The 25,325-nt window shown below is 38.0% G+C and overlaps 1 protein-coding gene across 4 annotated transcripts in view; it reads left to right on the forward strand.

The window, feature by feature from the left end:
- The first annotated feature begins 336 nt into the window (after window positions 1-336).
- The window catches only part of nrg2a (neuregulin 2a), a 72,860-nt gene continuing 47,871 nt past the window's right edge, over window positions 337-25,325 (forward strand). For 2 of the 4 annotated variants that reach the window (XM_079835617.1, XM_079835615.1), the window contains exons 1-3: window positions 337-583; window positions 10,329-10,494; window positions 14,990-15,108. In XM_079835617.1, coding sequence (XP_079691743.1) covers window positions 496-583; window positions 10,329-10,494; window positions 14,990-15,108 — 373 coding nt within the window. In that variant the 5' untranslated portion in view covers window positions 337-495. The remainder of the gene's footprint in view (window positions 584-10,328; window positions 10,495-14,989; window positions 15,109-25,325) is intronic. The other 2 variants (XM_079835616.1, XM_079835614.1) reach the window with 1 other exon arrangement.

Here is a 25,325-nt window from a genome sequence, read left to right on the forward strand (position 1 = left end):
TTTTTTGTTGCTATGTCACTGAATGCTTTTGCCTGGGTGAACTATTTTTGTATATATTTGCGGGTGCTAGAGCAATGTGTGGGGTAGAGATCAGGCAGGGGTCAGCTTTGCAGATCAGCTGAGGTGTAAATTCCGCAGTCTGCTCTCTTGCTGCCCTGAAAGGGACAGGGCCTGATCATTGTGATGTCCCCAAGAACCAGCTCCAGGGCCTGGAAGACAGAGATCTGAAATATCCAGGCAGGGAACAGTTAATTGCTTGACAGCTATGGGAAATGCCTCTCTGCTCCCTCCCTTTCTTCCCCTCCCCTTCTCTTTCCCTCTCTCTCTCTCTTCTTCTGTGTTCTCCTCACACTTTGTGAGTGAGTGTATATAGGAGCTCAAACGCTCTGACAAGTTCAGAGTTTCAAGTGCGCCAGTCACACTCCCCATAGGACTATTTGTATTTTCTTTCCATTGTGGATTTACATTTTTCTTTCTTGTTTTGGTACTGACACAATGTCAGAAGGTAAGAAGAGGGAACGGCCTGGGAAAACAGGGGAAGGAAAGAAAAGACGAAAGAACGAGCGCAAAGATCCTACAGAAGGTAAACACAAAACATACGCAAGGTGTGTGTGTCTGTGGCAGGAGGGGGTTCTGGGGTGTGAAGCATGTGAAAGTATGTCTTCCCTTGTCTTGTCAAAGCTTGCTGCATATGTTTGTCACACAGGTGGACATCTTAAAGCAGTCAACGTGTAGCAGCATATCTAGCCTTTGTGGCATAAGTGCGCAATTGTTGTATTAATGTCTGTTTTGCGTGCAAGCCAGATCCCCATTCAGTTTGGCGTGGTTGAGAAACTCCTACTCCGGTTTTCTTATGTCACGAGTGGTGGTGGCTTTTCCCAGCACTCTCACCTACAGCACTCATCTGATTTCGGCATGTTGTCGCCTAATGAGTTTCATTGATACGGAGATTCAACCAAATTGTGGGCTGCCTCTCATAGACTTTCGTTCCTCAAGTACTTGTAAAGGGCTTGTTCTTATTTCTGCACTAGTGCTGACTCTCTGTATTTCTGCAAGTGGCTGCCACACATTTTCTCCATTGGATTGCACTTCAGGGAGATGGTCGTTGCTGTGAAACCTTCACACAAACGTCATGGCTTAGATTTTCTTGAATGGGGGCTGAAGAGTGTAAGCTCCTTCTCTTTCACTCTGCACTGCTGCAAGCCACGGCTTGTCACTGCAGTCTGACCCTGAGGTCGAGGAGGGAGACGCCGCAGAAAAGAGGCAAATCCCTTATTGCCTGGTCACATACCCCGCTATGCTAGTTTATGATGAATAGAAGACTCCCGTCTTTCCCCTGTTCCCAGAAGCGTTATGCCCATTCCAAGTGGCACATGCCTTATTGTTTTTAGTCAACTGTATTGAGTGTGATTCAACAATGTCTCTGATAATTAAGTTGCATGATTAATGTGAAAAAGAGTGTTCGTTTAAAACACGTGACAGAAGTCATCCATTCACGTCTAAATATATTAAATCCATTAGAATTTACGCTAAATCTCAAAATTCTGCCATATTTTTCATATCTGCCCACGCTCGAAACGCATACTATTTAGCAGTGCAGTACAACAGGAGCTATTTGATATTTTATACAAATGTACATTAACACTGACTGTCAGTTTGATTTAAAATGTAGTTTAGTTTATTAAAAAATGGATTGTATATTAGGCTGGGATTTGAACATGAATTCCCTTGTACGCTGATCAAAAGCTATACAACTAGAAAAGCGCATCTTATACTCACAAGAACAACTACTAAGTGTTAAAAAAGTTTTTTTTTTCTTACATTGAGGTGAGGAACTGCTACAGTCCAAATGGCAGGTCCCTTCAGACTTATTTTGAGTGCCTGGTATATTCACCTTCTTATTAAACTCTTCAATTACATTAGCAGGTGAGGACAAGGAGATCTAGTATTGTGCTGTCTTTCTTTCCCCCCCCCCCCACCTTTCATTCATTTACAGACATGTAAAAGTCTTTCAGTGTCTGATCCCTTCAGGATGGCGTTCCGTGCCCTGTGTGCCCTGGGGCTTGATTTGAGGGGGACTCTGAAAGAGAGAGTATTATGTTCCCCAGCTTTTATGCGGTCCTAATTTCTGACGTTTAACACGCTTGACCTCCTAGTACTAACACAGGTGTATTTTAACATAGTGTGCTTGTGCTTGTGTAAGACATAACATTGTATAGATGGTGGGTTTTTTCTCCTGTCTGTGGTCGCAGACATACGTCAAAGTGTGTTTCATGTGGTACAGAAGAACAGTGTTTTAGAGCGATGCTAATCACCTGTGATGTGTCTACGGAAACAAAGCACAGCTGTGAAAAAAAAGAGAGCCCAGGAGAAGTTTTATACAGTGCCTTCTGAGAGAAAAGACATTTGTGTTAACCCTGTGTTATTCTGATTTGGTTTACACTTCACCTTCTTGCTAAATTTATCAAGGTCCTGATTTAGCTCAGTTCTGAATTTGAAATGACATGAAAGCAAAGCGGGATTCATGACTGACTTAACAAAGCACTTACTGAATCAGAGAATAGAATGTAGATAATTCTGAGAAATGGCGTGCTTTAAACTGCGATTTATAAAAAAAAAAAAAAACAATCAAAAGGATTTTAAACTATATACACATTTTTGAAGTGATTGATAGTGCTGCTATATTTGGCATACGCTCTACGAAACTGATTGCCAAGACCACACATGCATACGGCTTTCTGTCATTGTGTCTAACTGAATCATGTCTCTCTGAGTGATAAACCACATTTTAGTTTATACTCAAAAATATCTGGATATTGTTCACTGTTCCTGGATATGTTGATACAGATATTCTGCTCAGTTTTGTGATCATGTACTCGACATATTGGTTGGGTTTTATTTAGTCTGTTGAATAACTCTGGCAAGATAGGAACTAAATATGTTCACATTTGGCTCTCAGATTTTGATGGTCTCTTTAGATATTCGGTGATCATTTTCAAGTTGTACTTATCTTGCTTATATTAACAAGTGTTCGAATAAGGAAGAGGAAACTATTAAGGGGGTTTTATGTGATGAATCATATATTTACATATACCTATTTTGGATATTATACCAGTGTGTTAAATCCTATCTGATCGGCAACACGCCCACATTGGCCGTGACTCTTCATGACGGTTGAATCACACAGCACGGCAAGCCGTGAGAGATAGCACAGTATCTCCTCAGGCTATGGATATTTACTGTTCCTCTGAAACAGGCTTTGCCTTCAGTAACAATGCATACGTGTGCATTGCGTGTGGGTGAGAGCTGAAACATGCTACTTGTTCAAAAGGTATTTCCCCATGTGAACAAATGTACTGGACTTGTTAGGAAGGTATATCCCCATGACAGGATGTTTTGTACCATTTTTAGCATGCAGAAGTGTTTCCATTTCTAGAATGGATGAGGAAGTTTCAGGATCATATTTGACACAAAAGGGATACCTTCTTTAACTGAGTTGTAAAGTAAGCCTTCTGTCCAAATTTTCCAGCTAAAATGTGTGTAAAATCTTATGTTTGGCAAAATGAGGGGCGAATTCATGAAATGATTTGGTCATATTTTGTGCGTTATTTCAGTCTAAAAACAACTAACCACATGAAATCCAATTTTAACAGCTCTTAAATGCAGCGCATTTAAATCAACCTTGAAACGCATACATCGGGTCTTTATTGACCCGGGACGTCATTCACTACCCTCCCCCTCATTAATGTTTTTTTTTAAAGTTAGACATCAACCTTCTTAGTATTCCCTATAACAAGAAAACAAAAATAAAATTATAACATTTTTTGTTTTCTAATAAAGTGTATAGGGTCACTAGCGACGGGTATATAATAGCATAAGTATTTTTTTCTACGCAACAATAATAATCTCTGATGACTTTATTCCTCAAGGTGGTGTCTGATTCACTATGATGACGTGATGTTTCACTCATAGTAACAGCAGACATAAAACACAAGTATCATTTACAAAACTCACCAAAGCAAGTATTTTATCAAAATCAAATATTACTATCACTGATGGTGGATCCGGTGAAATAGCTGTCAGCGATCAAATTATTGATTTTGAAGACATTGAAAATGATAGATATGGTTGAGATGGCCAATATGAGCCAGATGCTGAATGTACTGGGGAAATGAGCTCCGACGAGGACAGTGATGATGGTAAAAAAAATATCTCCTCAAATTGAACCCTTCCGAGTTCCAATATGTTTTATTTTATTATTTTGTAACTGTTTTTAAAATATCAGGAGAGTTTTATACTTTTTCAGCATGTAGAGATCCAGCCGTGTTAGAAATTCCGGGTCACCAAAGACCCGAATATGTAATAATGATTGGCGAAACATGCATGCATTTAAGTGTTAAGTAATTTTCATTTCAGCAGAAACACAGCATTTATTTATGTAATTTTGCCTTTTTTTATGTAAAACTCTCTATATAAAGCACTATTTGATTGGTGCAATAAAACTATTACCACCCGCATTTGCAATGATGGAGAAGAGCATTATAACCAGCCATATACAGTATATATATATATATATATATATATATATATATATATATATATATATATATATATATATATATATATATATATATATATATATATATATATATATATATATATATATATATATATATATATATATAAATATATATTAGTTTATTATATATTTTAGACACAATTGCGCTGTCTGTATTTCAAAGCACATTTTCAAGTATGTAGATCACAATGAGATGCTGTACTGTACCGATAAAGTATGCCAGATTGTGGTTGTGTACTGCATCCTGTACTGCGTGTACTCCGAAAATACCTCATGCCATGCAGTAAATGCTCACCACTAAATGTTTGCATAAAATATTTACATGATTCCAGTCAGGTACTCAAAAAAGACTGTTCCTTCTTAGTCAATTCCCCCCAGAATATTTATTCAGTATGCTAGCGTTTTAATTTTGCATTCTCATATCAAAAGAAAAGTATGCAGCCAAATTCTATTGCATAAGCATATTTGCATTTTTGCCCCGTTGTAAAATATTTCTTGATGAACCAGGTTTTATGTGGCTACTTGCTATACCAAGCACATGCTTGCTTAATTGCAGCTGATGTTGCAACTCTACTTCAAATGTTGTTTCATATACTCACTTTGCCTAAAAACTTAGAAAGAGAGAAAACTGTACACTTGATTATATTATTTCAAACTTGCGTATACTTGGTATGAATACTATGGAAGCTTGTTTCCACCACTAAATGAAAAATAAAAAATGTAATCTTACAATTTTGACTTTTCTCGTAATTGCTAGTTTACGCCTCACAATTCTGACTTTTTTTCTCCGAATTGTGTGATATTTTTTTCCCCTTGGAATTAGACTTTGTAACTTGCAATTATGAGTTTATATCTTACAATTAAGACAAAAGAAGTCAGTATTGCGAGAAACTCGCAATTTTGAGACAAAAGTCAGAATTGTGAGATATAGTTCATAAATCGCTTTAATAACGTGCAATTACGAGTTTATATAAAGATAATTCTTATTAAACTTGCTGCTGCGGGACACTAAGATAATGCTTGAAATCCAGTGAATTATTTTGTGCACACTACAGACATAGACACAAAATGAGATCTTCAAGAACACACACATGCGACACACACACATCTGTAAAACATACACCTCCAGCACGATTCTGCACCTTACTCTGACAGCTATTGCGTGAGGAATTTTCTTGGAATACGGAAACTATGTATCCAAACAAGATATGTGTCATAACACGAAAGTGAAAATAAACGTTTGGTTCCTTGGAAACAGCGGGAAGGTGAAAGGGCTGCGATGTGTGCCATTGCTAGATAGCAAAGATTGTATGCTTTATACATTTTTGTCGTAATCCTTCTCGTTCTCCTGACTGCAGAATGATTTCAGCAGCTTAAACTGAGCTTTGGCACTATCCCTCAGGTTATGCATTTCCAAGCCATTTCTGAATTACAGGCAGGGCCACCAAGACTGTGTCATGTGTCTCGTAAAAGTGTGACAGTTGTGTTAAAGCTCTGATGAAATACGCTACCTGAGGGGTGGTATGGAGAAAGAATCTACATGCTCAGAAAGTGCAAACAAACATTCCCGCCACAGTAGCAGGAGCTGCATTGCTGTTAAATGAGCAATAAACACTAAGAATAATGGTTTTCCATCTCTGCTGGTTATTATTCAGTCTGTGTAGTGCTTTATTGTTCTTTAAATTGAGACATGATTATGCTTTATATATAACACACATTTGGCATTAGTTATGACTTGCCATTTAAGTGTGATTTGACAGTTTTCAGTGCCTAGTTTAATAAACCACATACTTTTGTTTGATCTTCTTTAGGAGTTTGAATAGTCTAGAATGACTCTGTCATGGAGAATGACTATACAAAGCTTAGAGTATTACTCTGAAGTCAGGAAAACATGGAACGTACAAATCAGACGCCCCACCCTTCTTATCTGAACACGGGCAAGTATCACCCTGCATGTACAAAAGCAACTCGGAACAAGATGCCTCATGTTAGTCATTCTCCATAGAACCCACACATACATGTCATATGCTTAAACGCTACCTTCTTGATCCCTAATTGGAACCCAATGCACGTCAGTCACTCACACTTTCTTCAATAAAGTCCTTGTGACGGACATCGGGCAGCATGTAATGCAAAACACACACTTGTTCGACATGAATTCATCAAAGGCTGTGTTGCACAACACAGTCACTCCGAAGGCATGCTGAGTAATGATGCAGGTGCCCTGAGTTTGGGGTGAGAAAAAGCTACAATTTAACAATGAAAAGAAAAAAGAACAGGCCGTCGCTTACTCATCCACCTTCGAGATGGATGATAAAATCGGTTTGGTTCACATAAAGGCTCAGATAACAAAGTTTTCAGGGTTTTTTTTCACATGACTTTGTGTTGTTTATCACAAAATCAAATTCCTATGAATTTTTTTACTGAGTCAAAATTGATGTTTGTTTCTTTACGTTGGCCACACACTTAAAGATTTTAAGTCCGATTTTGGGCCTGATTTGCAACCTCCAACGAGCTGGGGGGTGTGGCCCGATTCGAGGCTTCTCGCAACCGACTTTTTGTCCAGAAAATCCTCAATTGTGTGGTGTCTTCACGATTATTTTACTGCTCCCGATCTCGTCTGAGCCTACATGGTCCCAAATCTCAAGACTCTTGATCGGACTGCCTCTGACGTGATACCCGCGATAGCCAATGAGAGCGAGCAAGCGTCATCAACTGTATGTTGCATGCTTCTATAGCTAAAACTTTGCAGCCACAAACATGAGTACCGAGAAAGATCACCCATATTCTTTTTTTTTCTCCTGTGTTTTTCTTCCCGTAAGACCAAACTGACGATGTTTTTTCTTCTCAAGTCATGTTTGATCTTGCGAGTCTCCGAGATCTCGTCTCACATCGACAGGTGTGTTGTCTCGCAGTCCAGATGAATCTTCTAGTGTGTGCATTCAGAGGATTATAATGTTAAAAATCGGTTGAAATTGCCCTTATGTCTGTGGTCTCCCACAGTTTTAAAATCGGTTAAAGGAACACTCCCCTTTTTTTGAAAATTGGCTCATTTTTCAACTCCCCTAGAGTTAAACAGTTGGGTTTTACCGTTTTCTAATCCATTCAGCCGATCTCCGGGACTGGTAGTAGCACTTTTAGCATAGCTTAGCATAGATCATTGAATCTGATTAGACCGTTAGCATCTCACTCAAAAATGACCAAAGAGTTTCAATATTTTTCCTATTTAAAACTTGACTCTCCTGTAGTTACATCGTGTACTAAGACCGACGGAAAATGACAAGTTGCGATTTTTCTAGGCCGATATGGCTAGGAACTATATTCTCATTCATGCGTAATAATCAAGGAACTTTGCTGCCGTACCATGGGTGCAGCAGGCTCAATTATATTACGCACAGAACCTGAAAATAGTCCCCAGCACGCTCCCTGTGCAAGCAGTTCGTCACATTGGAAATGTTGACGGAAGTTAGCCTATTTTCTGGTGCTGTGTAGTATCATTGCGCCTGCTGCACCCATGGTACGGGAGCAAAGTTCCTTGATTATTACGCAGGAATGAAAGTATAGTTCCTAGACATATCAGCCTAGAAAATCGCAACTTTTAATTTTCCGTCAGTCTTAGTATGTGATCTAACTACAGAAGAGTCAAGTTTTAAATGGGAAAAGTATCGAGACTCTTTGGTCATTTTTGAGCGAGATGCTAACGGTCTAATCAGATTCAATGATCTATGCTAAGCTATGCTAAAAGTGCTACCGTCAGACCCGGAGATCGGCTGAATGGATTCGAAAACGGTAAAACTCAACTGTTAAACTCTAGGGGAGTTGGAAAATGTTCCTTTAAGATTTGAAAATCGTCTAATGTGTCCCAGGCCTTATTAAACATATTTAACAAAACTTTGCTCATTGAATTCAAGGTTTTTTTTTTCAGGTGATCAATCAGTATGGTTTCATTCAGCACAAATATACAGGGAGATTACAGTGTCTTTAAATATTTGTATAACAAATTGCATTGCTGGCACACTGTATCCCATCAGTCTAATGGCCTCTGAGGGGGTAACGACAGCAGTGAGCATTAAATGGTGTGGAGCAGAACATCATCGGACACTTGGTGGTTTTTCTGAGAGAATGCACATCACTAGAGGCTGTCATGGGAAACCTGAGATGTTATTCGACTGACAGTACAATCCAAACATTGTGCCAGAGACTGTCATGTTACTTTGAGGTACGCAACATCAGAACAGACTGCACCGTTCAGCCATGAAAGCAGACGTTCGGATAAAACAGCTGCCTTTACTGGGACGGCGAATTAGGACGGTAGTTCCAAAATTAGGATGACTGCTGATTATTTTAGCAACCTCTGTCAAGATTCTAATTGATGTTAATGCTTGTGTATTCTCATCTGTTTATTTTTTGATGCTTGCCATCTTTTGCAATAAGAGCTGAAGACTTTTAATTATGTATTGATCGTGTTCGCTGCCAAGTAATGAAGAGGCAGCCATTGTAAAAGTGTATTTGCCAATATGGATTAAATTTGGGGAGGCCCAGAGACATACACAGACTCCTGCCCCAGCCTTGGGGCAGCATGCACCATTCTCTCATCCAGGACAGTAGGGTACGGCCAAACAGCATCGCCCAGTTCTGCCCTTTGGTTGTGGAACCACAACTCTTTGAAGCCGCATGATTGCTGTCTGAGACTGCATTAATCCCATAATGCATCTCCTGGGTGACTATGCATGGCAGCGTCTGGGCATGTGTCGGCCCACATGTAGCAACTTCATCTCCTCCCAGTGCTGTTGTCCTCCATTTTGTTGGTGTTTTGACTGTTGTCTTAGATTGAGTGTCTCTTTAGGATTTATGAAGGAGCTGTCATCAGCGGTTTGTTACATAATTTCAAAAGACGTGTAAAAGACAAGCTAAATCTCTCAGCTTAATTCCATTTTGTTCTCAAACATTAGTGTTCAACATGCTTTTTTAACACGGCTTTTACTGAAGATCATTGACTTCTAAGGGTTTGATTGGGATTACGTCTGTGATTGGATGTGTTTTGTTGCTTATAAGTTTAGCGAATTAGTACATTATGTAAGATGTAGTCACCAAATCATAATTTCTAGGGTTTCCTTCTTATGAGGAAGGAAATAACTCAATTGTGAGACAAATACTATTGATTAGCTATATGCTAAAAACGAAGCAAACTACTTACGAGGACACTATCTTTTTAAAATATATAACTAATAATTTTTAATCGGAGCAATGTTTTGGAACAAATCAATCAAACAAACAGAATACACTCTATTTTGTGTAACTGAGTTGAAAACATAGAAATGAAAGTTGAGTTAGTAGTGTTGCTAACGTAGTTAGCTACTCACCAAAACGTGAATCGCATTGTTGTTGTTTTTTTAGCGTGTTCACATATGTTGTCAAGTTTATGAAAGTGAAGATCGGAGTTATGAGTGTTGTAAATGTGCTGCATTGATCCCTGAGAGCAGAGAGAGCTCGGCGCTGGACTGCCTGTCTCTGGTGACATCATCTGGCCAGCTAAGAGACTTTTCTGGATTTTTCTCTCATTGCGTCCCTCCCTTTCTTTTGTGCTCCATCACTGCATCAACCCTACTGGTGTTAAAAATAAGAAAGTACTGTAACACAATATTTTTTCTTTCTATTGTTCAGCTGCTGCTCCATCACTGCATCAACCCTACTGGTGTTATAAATAAGAAAGTACTGTAACACAATATTCTTTCTTTCTATTGTTCAGCTGCTGCTCCTATACTGAAGCGTATGAGGAATCCTGTGTTGGTGGACGAAGGAAGCAAGCTGATTGTGAAGTGTGAGGCCCACGGCAACCCCGCCCCGGCGTATAAGTGGTACAAAGATGGCGCTGAACTGAAGAAGAGCAAAGAGATCAGAATAAGGAACGGCAAGTGAGTCAGCATGTCCACTAGCCCACACCAGCAGAAGCCAACCTCCAGTTCTAGACATATATCAGAAGTTCTCAGAGTAGATTGTGACCTTTTCATGATGAGACAAGAGCTTACTTTGGGCCGTGTACTAGAGACTGCCTGTGCTCTTGTAATTAAAGTGAAGTGTTTCAGCATGCATGTCTATTATATTGTTAATAAAATAATTAAATGAATGGGTCACCACAAATGAAAAATCTGCTGAAAACAACATTAGTTTAAAATGATCTTAGCTGGTTTAAGTTGGTCTTTCCTCATCTTTGTGGGCAAGCTAGTCTCCCAACATGAAGCCTGTGCAAAACCTCTCTAAAACCTAGAAGGGTTCAGCAGGGAATTCTTTCATTATTATTTAATTACTCAGGATCATGTCATTCCAAAATGATATAATGATGTCACAAATAAAAATAAAGGATAATACATACATATATAAAATTCCTATTCCTTATATATGGTACCTCACGATTCTTGATTTTGAATCAAATTTCGATTTGATATTCGATATGCATAGATTTGATTGTAGTTTACTATGTTGTGCTACTTTCTTATTTGACTCCAGTAGACAGTTTAATAGGTCCAGAAGAAGAAGTAAAATCTCACTGAATTAATTGTAAACCTTTAAAGGTATTTTATTCCTACCCATTTTAGTCATAGTAATATTTTAAAACAAATGCCATTTACACACATGACTGGCCATCTTCTGTAATAAACAAAGACAAATAGAGACAAATAAAAAAACGACTTAGTACATAAATACAATTCCTTGATAAAAAAATAACAACATCAAACAATTTCAAATACACTAAGTGTTTCAGGGACAGTAGCCTAGTTTTTTTTTTAACATGTCTTAAGAAATACTACAGAAATTGTATAATCAAATGTAAAAATAAAACACTGTATAGTCTTCACTGAATGAATTAAATATAAATTGATTTATAATAAAGATACAAAAGTGATTGTCAAAAGCAGTGAATGATTGCCTGATTATTTTTTTAATGGATTAAATGGATGGCAACAGTTTATTAGGCTGCTGTCCCTTTAAGAACAAATGCACGGATATAATATACTGTTACACATCTGATTTGCGCCCAATTGTTTACGTTTACGTAAGACATAACAGACTGTGTTTGCGTTAACACTCCACATAAAGTGCATTTTGACATTGTTTGTTTGACCATTCAAGAGCAATAAGCCGCATGTGTTAGAGAACTGAATTTGGGATCGCATGCATCTCAGAGGCGGCATCTTTTTCGTGGCTTATTGTGATTAAGAAGACTCTAACGTGTCAACATCTTAAATCACTACAGCAAAGTTTAAGAAATGTAACACTTTAGAATATCGATTTTTGAAATTTGTGAATTGATGCAAAGCAGCAGAAGATAGAATTGTGATTCATATGTGAATCGATTTTTTTCCCCCCACCCCTAATATACAGGTGCATCTCAATAAATTAGAATGTCGTGGAAAAGTTCATTTATTTCAGTAATTCAACTTAAAAGATGAAACTAATATATTATATAGACTCATTACATGCAAAGTGAAATATTTTAAGCCTTTATTATAATTTTGATGATTATGGCTTACAGCTTATGAAAACCTCAAATTCAAAATCTCAGAAAATTAGAATGTTACATGAAATCAATAAAAAAAAGGATTTTAAATACAGAAATGTCGGCCCTCTGAAAAGTATAATCATGCATATGTACCCAGTACTTGGTTTGGGCTCCTTTTGCATGAATTACTGCCTCAATGCGGCATGGCATGGATGCTTTCAGCCTGTGGCACTGCTGAGGTGTTATGGAAGACCAGGATGCTTCAATAGCGGCCTTCAGCTCTTCTGCATTGTTCGATTTCATGTCTCTCAACTTTCTCTTGGCAATGCCCCATAGATTCTCTATGGGGTTCAGGTCAGGCGAGTTTGCTGGCCAATCAAGCACAGTAATTCCATGGTCATTGAACCAGGTTTTGGTACTTTTGGCAGTGTGGCAGGTGCCAAGTCCTGCTGGAAAATGAAGTTAGCATCTCCATAAAGCTTGTCTGCTAAAGGAAGCATGAAGTGCTCTAAAATGTCCTGGTAGATGCTACGTTGACTCTGGACTTAAAGGGTTAGTTCACCCAAAAATGAAAATTCTGTCATTAATTACTTACCCTCATGTCGTTCGACACCCGTAAGACCTCCGTTCATCTTCGGAACACAAATGAAGATATTTTAGTCGAAATCTGATGGCTCTGAAAGGCCTCCATTGGCACAATGGCACGGTTCACTCTCAAGACCCTTAAAAGGTACTAAAGACGTTGTTACAAAGTCCATCTCACTACAGTGGTTCTAAGATAACTATGAATCGGCGAGAATAGTTTTTGTGTGCAAAAAAACCCTAAATAACAACTTATATAGTGATGACGATTTCAAAACACGGCATCATGAAGCTTCGAAGCGTTATGAATCAGTGAGTCGAATCAGCAGTTTGGATCGCCAAAACATGATTCGACTCACTGATTCATAACGCTTCGAAGCTTCACGATGCCGTGTTTTGAAATCGTCATCACTATATAAGTCGTTATTTAGGGTTCTTTTGCACACAAAAACTATTCTCGCCGATTCATAGTTATCTTAGAACCACTGTAGTGAGATGGACTTTGTAACGACGTCTTTAGTACCTTTTAAGGGTCTTGAGAGTGAACCGTGCATTGTGCCAATGGAGGCCTTTCAGAGCCATCAGATTTCGACTAAAATATCTTCATTTGTGTTCCGAAGATGAACGGAGGTCTTACGGTGTCGAACGACATGAGGGTAAGTAATTAATGACAGAATTTTCATTTTTGGGTGAACTAACCCTTTAATAAAGCACAGTGGACCAACACCAGCCGATGACATGGCTCCCAAAACCAACACAGACTGTGGAAACTTCACACTGGACTTCAAGCATCTTGGACTGTGTGCCTATTCAATCTTCCTCCAGACTCTGGGACCTTGGTTTCCAAATGAGATGAAATTTGCTCTCATCAGAAGAGAGGGCTGGAACACTGAGCAACAGACCAGTTCTTTTTTTCTTTAGCTCAGGTAAGATGCCCACATTTGAAGCCTATGTCCAGGATCTCTCTGTGTGTGGTGGCTCTTGATGCAGTTGCTCCAGCCTTAGTCCACTCCTTGTGAAGCTCCCACACACATTTGAATAGCCTTTTCCTGACAATCTTCTCCAGGCTGCGGTCATCCCTGCTGCTTGTGCACCTTTTTCTTCCACACTTTTCCCTTCCTCTGAACTTTCTATTAATGTGCTTTAATACAGCACTTTGAGAACATCCAACTTCTTTTGCAATACCTTTTGAGGCTTTCCCTCCTTGTGGAGGGTGTCAATGATGGTCTTCTGCACAACTGTCAGGTCAGCGGTCTTCCCCATGATTGTGGATTCTTGTGAACCAGACTGAAAGACCATTTAATGGCTCAGGAACCCTTTGCAGATGTTTTGGATTAATTAGCTGATTAGAGTGTGACACTTTGAGCCTACAATACTGAACCTTTTCACAATATTCTAATTTTCTGAGATTTTGAATTTGGGGTTTTCATAAGCTGTAAATTAAAATTATAGCAAATAAAGGCTTGAAATATCTCACTTTGCATGTAATGAGTTTATATAATATATTAGTTTCACCTTTTAAGTTTAATATTAGTTTCACTGGAAAAAAATGAACTTTTCCACGACATTCTAATTTATTGAGATGCACCTACATATATTTTTGTTAACACAAAAGTGGACATTTTTCAAATTTATAATTAAACTTTTTTTTTTTAAGTAACAGATCCATCAAAAACTGAAATCAAGGCTGCATTCGGGAACGCAAGATTTTTTTGTGAATAGTTACTAAGGACATGGAATACATAACACAATTCATTTGGAGTACTCATTTATGATAATTAGCTGCTTCAGTTGTCTTTGATCAGGAATTAAGCTGAACTTTGCAAGAAGGTAGATCTCCAGGAACAGGATTGGGCACCCCTGATATAGAATATGAATATGATAGAGCTTTGATCCTTCAAGATTATTCAAAAATACCTACTATTTGGGTTCAATTAAAAAACTATACATACATTTGGAATGACATGAAAGTGAGTAAATAATTTCAGAAAGCTATAGGCTTGAATTGATCTTCTACAGAGCAGATATCATAAAGAAATTATTCAAGGGGTAAAGGAGATTTTTGTTCAACTTTATTGATTCATTGGCAACATTCATTCAACTTTGCTTTTGTGAATGTTTTTCACAAAAAAAGAATCGCCTGTGGTATTGCTACCAATGTGAAGCTCCTTTATAACAAACCAGTACACTTTCAAATGGCTCTCTTCTATCTCTGTTTAAAGAATTTAATTTATACAGAGGTTTTCTCTGGAGAGTTTCTCCCTCTTCCGTATTTATAGTGGAATCCTTGACTCTTTTCTCTATTTCTGTATGTCTTCTTCTTGAAGGAAAAACTCCAAAGTTCAGATCGGCAGTGCAAAGCTGGAGGATTCTGGAAATTACACATGTGTGGCAGAGAATAGTCTGGGGAAGGAAAACGGCACCAGTACAGTGCACGTACAAAGCAGTAAGTACAACATTTTGTATAAAATAGTTGATGAACATGGTGTACAACAGGAAGGAAGACAAGAGAGTTTCTTTGCTGATGGGCTGCCGTCATTTTTGGCGAATGGCAAATATATATTGCTGACAATGTGTTGTGATGAGAGATGAAGACGTGTACGTGAAGATCACAACATGGGCAAAATGTATGTTTACGTCAGGCTTTTGCGCATATCTGTAAGTGTAGTTGGCTGCTTCCAAGCTGAGATTACTCCTGGTATTTTACCTCTCATAGAAAATCTAGTTTAAGCTGGTAGCTGGGTTTTGGAACATGGTAGCTAGTTTCTAGCTGGTCTAAAATGGTTTTTAGCTGGTTGAGCTCCCACCGTGTTCTCAAAACTATTTAGACCACCCTGGTATGAACAACTGATGTCTGGTTTGTTGCTGATGCATGATGGTCTACTAGCCTAATGCCTAACTAAAAACCAGCTACTATCCTAAGGTGGTCAAGATCATGTTCCAAAAACTTTGCAGCAGTAATGACTTAAACATCAGATTCCTAAACTTTTTTACTTTGTGCATTTTGAAGTTGCGTGTGGAAGCTTACAGCAGCAGGAGGGTTGGGAGAGGTGCGTGCATATGTGTGTTTGTGTATGTTTCACTCTGATTGTTTGTCGGCATGTCAGGCGCCCCAGAACAAGTCTCACAGTGTCACGGCAGCCAACTTGCACACACACATACACACACACACTGATACGAGGAAGGTGGAGGCAAGACAAGCCCATCGGAGGTAGTGCGGCCCCAGGCTCGGGGAGGGGCCTGCCCCCTAGACAATCCTCATAAATTGAAGAGAGAAAAAAAAGAGTGCAACATAGATCAACAACCTGAATGAGGCCACCACCAATGAAGCGCTCAAGTGCCCAGGGGAGAAACATAAATCTAATAGCTTAGGAAATACCGTCGACTGATTGTAGACTGTTTTCCCAGCCTCCTACATTCTGACGGTGCAGAAAAGGAGCGATTCTAGGATTTCTGTCTCAGGGGAGATCGTGCCCCACCTGAGCAGGAGCTGATGTGAGGAATATTTCTTGCCTTAAGTGCAAGAGGTCACAAGTTCAACTCATGCTCCAAACGTTAAAATTGTTTTTAACACGACGTGAAGCCACATTTTGAGATATAAAGTTGCATTTGCAAGAAATAACGTTGATTTAATGTCGTCCCCACCCAAAAGGATCACACCCCTTTGTCCGCCCCCACATTCACGTACACGCTATGCAACACAGGCAAAGACTATGGCGGAATCTGCTTTGCCTGCAGCCCGAGGGTATGATGTCATCAATAAGTGAAAGCAATTTGTGCTACTTTGATCATTCAGGTCAAATGTCTACTTGTTATTTAGCTCCTCTACTCCTTTGATGGCAAAGTCATCCCTTTCATCCCAAAAAACAAACACCGTTTTCAAGAATAGTCCTACAGTACAAGATTAAAAAGTTATAGCGAACACTAACAGGGGAACCAAAAGAAAAACAATTTTCCCCTGTCATATCAATGGCAAAAAGTCCCAATCAGCCTTAATTCACCCTAGGAAAGTTGCTGACAGCTAAAATAAACTTGTAAAATAAAATGACTTGTCGAGACTGTTTTCCAAGATGGCTCCTGTCTGTATATGCGTGATGCACTGTCTTTATAAAGTATCTTCTTATTAAACTGTTTGTAATAGGGCTGTCAAAAGATTAATCGCGATTAATCGCATCCAAAATATAAGTTTGTGTTTACATAATATATGTGTGTGTGTACTCTGTTAATTATTATTTATATATAAATACACACACATTCATGTATATATTTAAGAAATATTTGCATGTATATACTGTATATACATTTATATAATCTATAATATATAAAAATATAAATGTTTTATATATAAAAATAATATTTTTTTCTTAAATATATACATGCTTGTGTGTATATTTATATATAAATAATAATTAACAGAGTACACACACATATATTATGTAAACACAAATTTTTATTTTGGATGTGATTATTCGCGATTAATCTTTTGACAGCCCTAGTTTGTACACTTATAAAGTTCTCAATGCTTCGGTTTGCATGGAGCCTTGTTAGTGGCATTAACTAGCGATTTAATTTTACTTATTCAATGCCCCATATACTAGCGTTATAAGCTAATCTGTTTTTAGAGATAAAACTCTTTACATTTTCATGGAAACGCATCCCAGAGAACGATCTACTTGGTAACCATGTGTTAATTACCCCTAGGTTCATTTTTCACCGGATTTGTCCTTTAATATCTAAAAGTCACAATTCGCAAATTTTTATGTGGGGCAGAATCGGGCAATCAGTGGCAAATTTAGTCATTTTTGGTAGGCTATTTGATATTTTATTGTGTGATTTCATTGGAATGCAGAATATTTGCAAAATAAATGAAATTGGAAAGCGCCCACCTAAATAAGCAACTTTTATGGTGCAGATTATGTGGAGCGCTTGTACTGTTTGCGTGATACTCAGTTGAGGAGGACACAGGCTTTTAATTTATTCCATTCGCTGACAAGATTGATTTCTTCCTGAGGTCATCAGTAGAACGGCTACTGTTGAGAAAAGCTACGCTGTTCGGGGGCCTGCGGCATCTGTGCGCACCGGCTATCACTATCTGTGAATCTGCCCATGAAGAGGAACGAGAGATGGAGAGGTCGATAGGGAAAAGAAGCATTGCGTTGGGGAGGCGGTGTAGGGGAAGAGAGGGAAACTGAGAGCAAAGATGGAGAGAGAGCAGTAGACTGAGCGATTAAGAGGAGGAGAGCCAGATGCTTTGCAGAGGCAGCTTTTTCGAACCAATTTTATAATGCAGTTGTAGATCGTCGGCTCCGTCCAGGCACTCGGCCAATCGTGTGCTGCCTCTCACTCCATCAGCCAATCAGAGTGCAGTCCTTTCAGGCGGGTTTTTGTCAATGCTGCTCTAGTGGTATGACACAGGAAATTAATATTTTTTCATAAAGGCTGTTTTTCATCACACACCTCCCTTTTAAACAACTCCAGTAAACACACACATGCATATTTTGGCTCTTCCAGCAGGACGTTTAACAAGATAAGTGAGCTGAGTAATTGGACTCATTAATTTTAGCTGATCTGGGCTGAAGTTTAATGCCGTTCAGGGGAGGTGAACTGAGGGTGTCCAGAGACCCTGTGACCTTGGGACTATAATTAATGAAGACAAACAACAGATGATTTTAGAGCCCACCCCCTTCCCCGGGGGGCAGCTTGGCTGTATGGTTGCCTCTGAAACACTGCTGCTTCTGTCTGCACAGCAGACCCATGCTAGCTGTCTCTCAGTTCAACACCACAGCACTGTCACCCTTCACTGCCCGCTGCTCCCGTGTGTTTGTGTATGCGTCCCTGCAGAAGGTGACTCTGGTTTATCAAAGCATTGTGGTGTCACAGGTCACCGGACGGGTGAAGCGGGACACGAAAAGGTCAGAAGGTTACACGCTCTTCTCCTGTGGACGAATACTTAGTGGGCAAACAATCATCCCGTGCAGACAGCAGTATTAGTGTTACAAATGTACTGCTGCACCAAAACAATCTCAAGCCCGCCACTGTTTTCTCATCCCATATTACACAATAGCATGTAGATTAATACTCATAAGCTGAACCTCTTCATTTCGCTATCATTCTGACCTTAAAATAGCTTTCACAACCCATTATATTTGCATAATCTAGTGTATATAAGGAATGAAACAGGATTTCCAATGAGAAAAAATGTAGGGTGGGATTTAATATTAGTAATATTAAGGGGTCTACATTAATCTGGATACATTTGAAAACAGCGTTTTCATTTTAAAACGCTCTCCGTCCACACTAGCATTATCAAGTGTTTTCCAAAAGTTTCTTGTCCACACTGAAACGTCGGAAAACGCTAAATTCACCTTACTGCGCATGCATTAAACCTCATAAAAGCTCACCGAGATGACGACAGACAGAACAATACATCATCAGGTTATCACACAATTCTTCTGGAAGGATATTTTTATCAAGCAAAATATCTCGCCTTTCACTGATGCATCCAGGTCGCACTCACTCACCATTATATGTTTGGCCTAAAATGCAACTGCTGTCATGTTTTGCCACAGGACAGCAATTGCGAGTAAATTTTGTGTCATCTTTGCAGGACTGTGATATGAAGAGTGCACGAAGTAACGTATTTTATACATTGCACAATAACAGGCACAATAGCGGTATAAACATGTATACTTATTGGTACAAGATGCGTCACATAATTAAACATACATCATTGTTTTCAAATACCTCAGTTTTCACAGTCCACACTACGACGGCGCTTTCAAATTTATCCGCTTTGGAGAGCGTTTTCAAAAAGCTACGTTTTCGTTGACTTATAACGCTGTCTCAGTGTGGACAAAAACCGAAACCGAAAACGTATTAGTGTGGACTGTGGACATGGCTTAGGCATTATTATTGTTGTTGTTGTTATAATATAATAATAATAATAATAATAATAATAATAATAATAATAATAATAATAATAATTAATAATACTGTGTTATATATTATTTATATATAATTAGTTATTATGACTTAATATGACTTAATATGAAATTTTGTTGGTACTGCTTGTAAAATGTGTAACTAGTGTTACAACAATAAAAATAATAATAATTTAATGATGTTAGATATTATTTTTATATAACTCATTAATAATACTAATACTACTAAGTTATGCTAATGCCTTCGTTTTGTTGGTACTGTTTGTAAAATGTGTAACATTGCAACAAGTGTTACAATAATAATAAATGTTATGTATTATTTCTATATAAGTCACTAATAATACTGGTATGTTATACTAAAGAACTTATTATTTTGGGGGTACTACTTCTAAACCTGCAACAAGTGTTACAATAATGAATATAATAATACTAATACTATTAATAGTGTTAATAATAGTACTAGTGTTGTTGTATGTTATATATATATATATATATATATATATATATATATATATATATATATATATATATATATATATATATATATATATATATATATATATATATATATATATATATATATATATATATATATATATATATGATTAATATAAAATGCATTAATTATTATTATTATTATTATTATTATTATTATTATTATTATTATTATTATTATTATTATTATTATTATTATTATTATTATTATTATTGTTGTTGTTGTTGTTGTTGTTGTTGTTGTTAATTATATGATCCTAAGACTAAAACAATGAAAATACAACAACAACAACAACAACAACAACAACAACAACAACAACAACAATAATAATAATAATAATAATAATAATAACAATAATAATGTATTATTATTATTATTATTAGTAGTAGTAGTAATTATGGACTTGAATTATTATTATTATTATTATTATTATTATTATTATTTATTAGTCATAAATATTATTAATAAATATTTATTATTATTAATAATTATTAATGAACTTAATTTGGAATTATTATTTGTAATAATAATAATAGTAATAATAAAGAAAATATTATTATTGTAATAATATTATTGTTAATACTACTACTATTCATAATAATAATTATTTTTATTATAATTATAATTATTATTATTATCATTATTTTTATAGTTTTAAGTTTTAAGATCGGTTTTAAGATCAGTTTGGTCATCGTACCAGGATTAAAAAGCTGCTCTTGTTGAATCTACGAAACCCTAAACATCTGCTAAGTAAGTGCTTTAGGATTTCAAAATCACATATTTTGAAATTGGATTCTTTGTTATTCCAGAACTCCAGGCTAGAGACGAGTCGAGGTGATTCCTCCCTTAGATCTCCTCTGTGCTGACTGCTGGACCCATTTAAGGAGGGCTTGGTGCTGTCCTCATGCTCCAGTGCGGACACAATGCCTGTTTCTCAGCCCGTGCGTGTCACTATAGAACATTTTACAACTGGGACTTATTTGCATAATACCTCCGGCAGTTGCACACATGGATCATATTTTCAAGTTTGACCTCTTGGTTCTAGTTTGAACCAAATTAAAACAGAGTAATATTCAATTGCACACAATCAGATCATATTCAATCTGGCCAGAATCAAAGATTGAATTTTCTGTTGAAAAATAGGATGATGTGAAATCCAGGCTGTGGTAGTATAGATATGAGGATATTCCTGCCACAAATGGCTGTCCATCACAGAAAAATCACGTCCCTAGGGGGCGCTGCTTACAGCCGCAGAGTGAACGAGTGGGACAGAGGGAAAGCGTGAGGTGAGAGGAATGTGTTTGATGGAAAACGCAGCTGGGCGGCCAATTGTTCCAAACTCATCAGTCATGCTGGGGCCCACCAGCAGCAATCTCTCTCTCCCTCTCCCTCAGCCGCTTTCCCGCTCTCACACACCAGTGTGAAGCTCCTCACAAAACTTCACACACACAACACCTGCCTCGGTGATGAAAGTCAATCCATTTCTTCTTAACTTGACTTATATAAACCATTACTTGTCTTTAATGTAGGATTTTAACTCCGGGGCATTGGGCGAGCGCCAGCGGCAAACTGGGGATAAGCACACTGCCCTGTCTTTTTCAGGTCTGCCATTTCTTTCTTGTCCACTGTGAAGCGGCGTTCTATATAACCACCCGACTTCTCTTTCTTGTTTCTGTCGCAAAAAAACAGGCCCTTCGTTTTCTCCTCAAGCCAAAATGACAAGAACTGGGCTTAAAGGATGCTACAAATCTTTTTGGGATGTTTGGCATTGTCTGTGCTAGGATGTCAAGTACCTGTAAGGGAACTGAAGACATTGATCGGTGTGGGTGAGCGGTACGGCCCGTGTCGACCATCAGTCAGGGAGAGTCATGGCAAGCGCACTGTATTTACAGTCCAATGCGAACAACTGGTGACAGCAGCCCTAATTCAGCACAAATAGGTTGGCTTTACATAACACGCCAACAAACAAAAGACTGCCAAGAGCCCAAAGCTCTGCTGAGTTTTCTTTATGAGGCCTGAGAGTGAATCTCACAAAACCTGTCTTGGAATATGTCCCGGTCATGTTTCATCTAAAAACGTTTTTCATGTTAATGAGTTCATTAATGAGTTGTATTAAAAGTCTCTGCCATTTTGAATCTAAAAATAAGGTTACACTTAATTTGGTTACACCTTATTTTAAGGTGTCATTGTTACAGTGTAATAGACATATAATATATAAGTACTGAGTAATATTATTTAACAACATGTACTTACCAGGTTAGGGTAGGATTAGGGTTTGGTTGAGGGTTAGTTGCATGAAATTATGCATAATTTACTGTTATTACTATGGTAAGTACGTGTAACATATGTAACAAGGACACTGCAGGATGGATTCTGATTGGCTGTTTGTTCTGTGTAACAAGAATGGATTGTTCTGTCAGTGTTTTTATCGTTCATCAGCTGGATAATCGTTCTGAAAAATGATTCCAACGAGATCATTTCTCTGTGCCGTTATTGTTATAGCTGTGGTGTGAACTCTTCGATTCTTTAATATTGAGAACGATTTTTAGTTCTCATTATAGTTATTGTCCTTGGTGTGAACAAGTCTTTAGGGTAGGATTAGGATTCGGTTGAGGTTGCATGTAATTCGGTTGCATGTAATTATGCATAATTTACTGTTATTACTAAATTATAGTAAGTACATGCAACATACAGTGTGGAGAACAAGTATTTGATACACTGCGGATTTTGCAGGTTTGCCCACTTACAAAGCATGTAGAGGTCTTTCATTTTTATCATAGGCACACTTCAACTGTGAGTGACGGAATCTAAAACAAAAATCCAGAAAATCACTTTGTATGATTTTTAAGTAATTAATTTGCATTTTATTGCATGACATAAGTATTTGATACATCAGAAAAGCAGAACTTAATATTTGGTACAGAAACCTTTGTTTGCAATTACAGAGATCATACGTTTCCTGTAGTTCTTGACCAGGTTTACACACACTGCAGCAGGGGTCTTGGCCCACTCCATACAGACCTTCTCCAGATCCTTCAGTTTTCGGGGGTGTCACTGGGCAATACGGACTTTCAGCCCCCTCCTAAGATTTTCTATTGGGTTCAGGTCTGGAGACTGGCTAGGCCACTCCAGGACCATGAGATGCTTCTTACGGAGCCACTCCTTAGTTGCCCTGGCTGTGTGTTTCGGGTCGTTGTCATGGTGGAAGACCCAGCCACGACCCATCTTCAATGCTCTTACTGAGGGAAGGAGGTTGTTGGCCAAGATCTCGCGATACATGGCCACATCCATCCTCCCCTCAATACGCTGCAGTCGTCCTGTCCCCTTTGCAGAAAAGCATCCCCAAAGAATGATGTTTCCACCTCCATGCTTCACGGTTGGGATGGTGTTCTTGGGGTTGTACTCATCATCCTTCTTCCTCCAAACACAGCGAGTGGAGTTTAGGCCAAAAAGCTCTTTTTTTGTCTCATCAGACCACATGATGTTCTCCCATTCCTCCTCTGGATCATCCAGATGGTCATTGGCAAACTTCAGACGGGCCTGGACATGAGCTGGCTTGAGCAGGGGGATCTTGCGTGCGCTGCAGGATTTTAATCCATGACGGCGTAGTGTGTTACTAATGGTTTTCTTTGAGACTGTGGTCCCAGCTCTCTTCAGGTCATTGACCAGGCCCTGCCGTGTAGTTCTGGGCTGATCCCTCACCTTCCTCATGATCATTGATGCCCCACGAGGTGAGATCTTGCATGGTGCCCCAGACCGAGGGAGATTGACCGTCATCTTGAACTTCTTCCATTTTCTAATAATTGCATCAACAGTTGTTGCCTTCTCACCAAGCTGCTTGCCTATTGTCCTGTAGCCCATCCCAGCCTTGTGCGGGTCTACAATTTTATCCCTGATGTCCTTACACAGCTCTCTGGTCTTGGCCATTGTGGAGAGGTTGGAGTCTGTTTGATTGAGTGTATGGACAGGTGTCTTTTATACAGGTAACGAGTTCAAACAGGTGCAGTTAATACAGGTAATGAGTGGAGAACAGGAGGGCTTCTTAAAGGAAAACTAACAGGTCTGTGAGAGCCAGAATTCTTACCGGTTGGTAGGTGATCAAATATTTATGTCATGCAATAAAATGTGAATTAATTATTTAAAAATCATATAATGTGATTATCTGGATTTTTGTTTTAGATTCTGTCTCTCACAGTTGAAGTGTACCTATGATAAAAAATACAGACCTCTACATGCTTTGTAATTAGGAAAACCTGCAAAACCGGCAGTGTATCAAATACTTGTTCTCCCCACTGTATGTAACAAGGACAGTGTAAAATAAAGTGTTACCAAAAATAAAACACACACACAAACAATAATGCAAGTGAAATGAATTGAAAGTGAATTAAGGCATTACAGCATAAGCTCAAGATGAATGCTTATATTATAGAGTTGAAAAGATAATTAATACATTTACCAATATGGTCATAATATATTGTGCCTTTCTGAGTTTTTTTATTGCATTATGATATAATTTTTTATGATAATTAAGCTGACATCTGCCCCTTTAGTATTTCTACTGTATTGCATTTTGGTAACACTTTATTTCACAGAGTCCCTGTTGCCTGTTTCATGTATAACAGTATATTATATATAAATAAAAGAAACTAAACCAAACCCTATTCCTATTCCTAACCCTAACTCTATACTCAGTACATGTTGGTAATTAGTATTACTCTATAATATGACTGATCATAATGTATAGTTATTACTATAGTAACTTCATGTAACATGTAACAACTGTAAAATAAAGTGTTAGCAAATAACACACAAATATAAGGCTGATGTGTTGTGTCATGTCTTAAATTATATAAAGAATGCAAACAATTGAATATTCCTAAATTAGGCTTCATTTTAATTTGATTTATTTAAGTAATCTAATATAATTTAATTTAATTTAAATATAATTGTCTTTTCCTCTTTGACTTTTGGGTGAAATGTGACCTGGACAGTTTTTTTGTGTGAAATTCATCTGCAAGGATGCTACAAAATATTCAAGACTGTAAAGTCCAAGAATTGGTCTTTGAAAAACCCTCATAAATCAATCACAAATGTGATTATTGCGAGAGATGTGCCCCCCTGGATGTCCGTGGATGCTTCGGTATATGTGTGTGCTGTAGGTGAGGGTTTTTTATGCGTCAGGGAGCGTGTTTTGGATTAGGAAGCGTTGCCCATTAGGAGCCGTGT

This window comes from Gobio gobio (assembly GCF_949357685.1).
Source record: "Gobio gobio genome assembly, chromosome: 14".
In the NCBI taxonomy this organism is placed as follows: Eukaryota; Metazoa; Chordata; class Actinopteri; order Cypriniformes; family Gobionidae; genus Gobio; species Gobio gobio.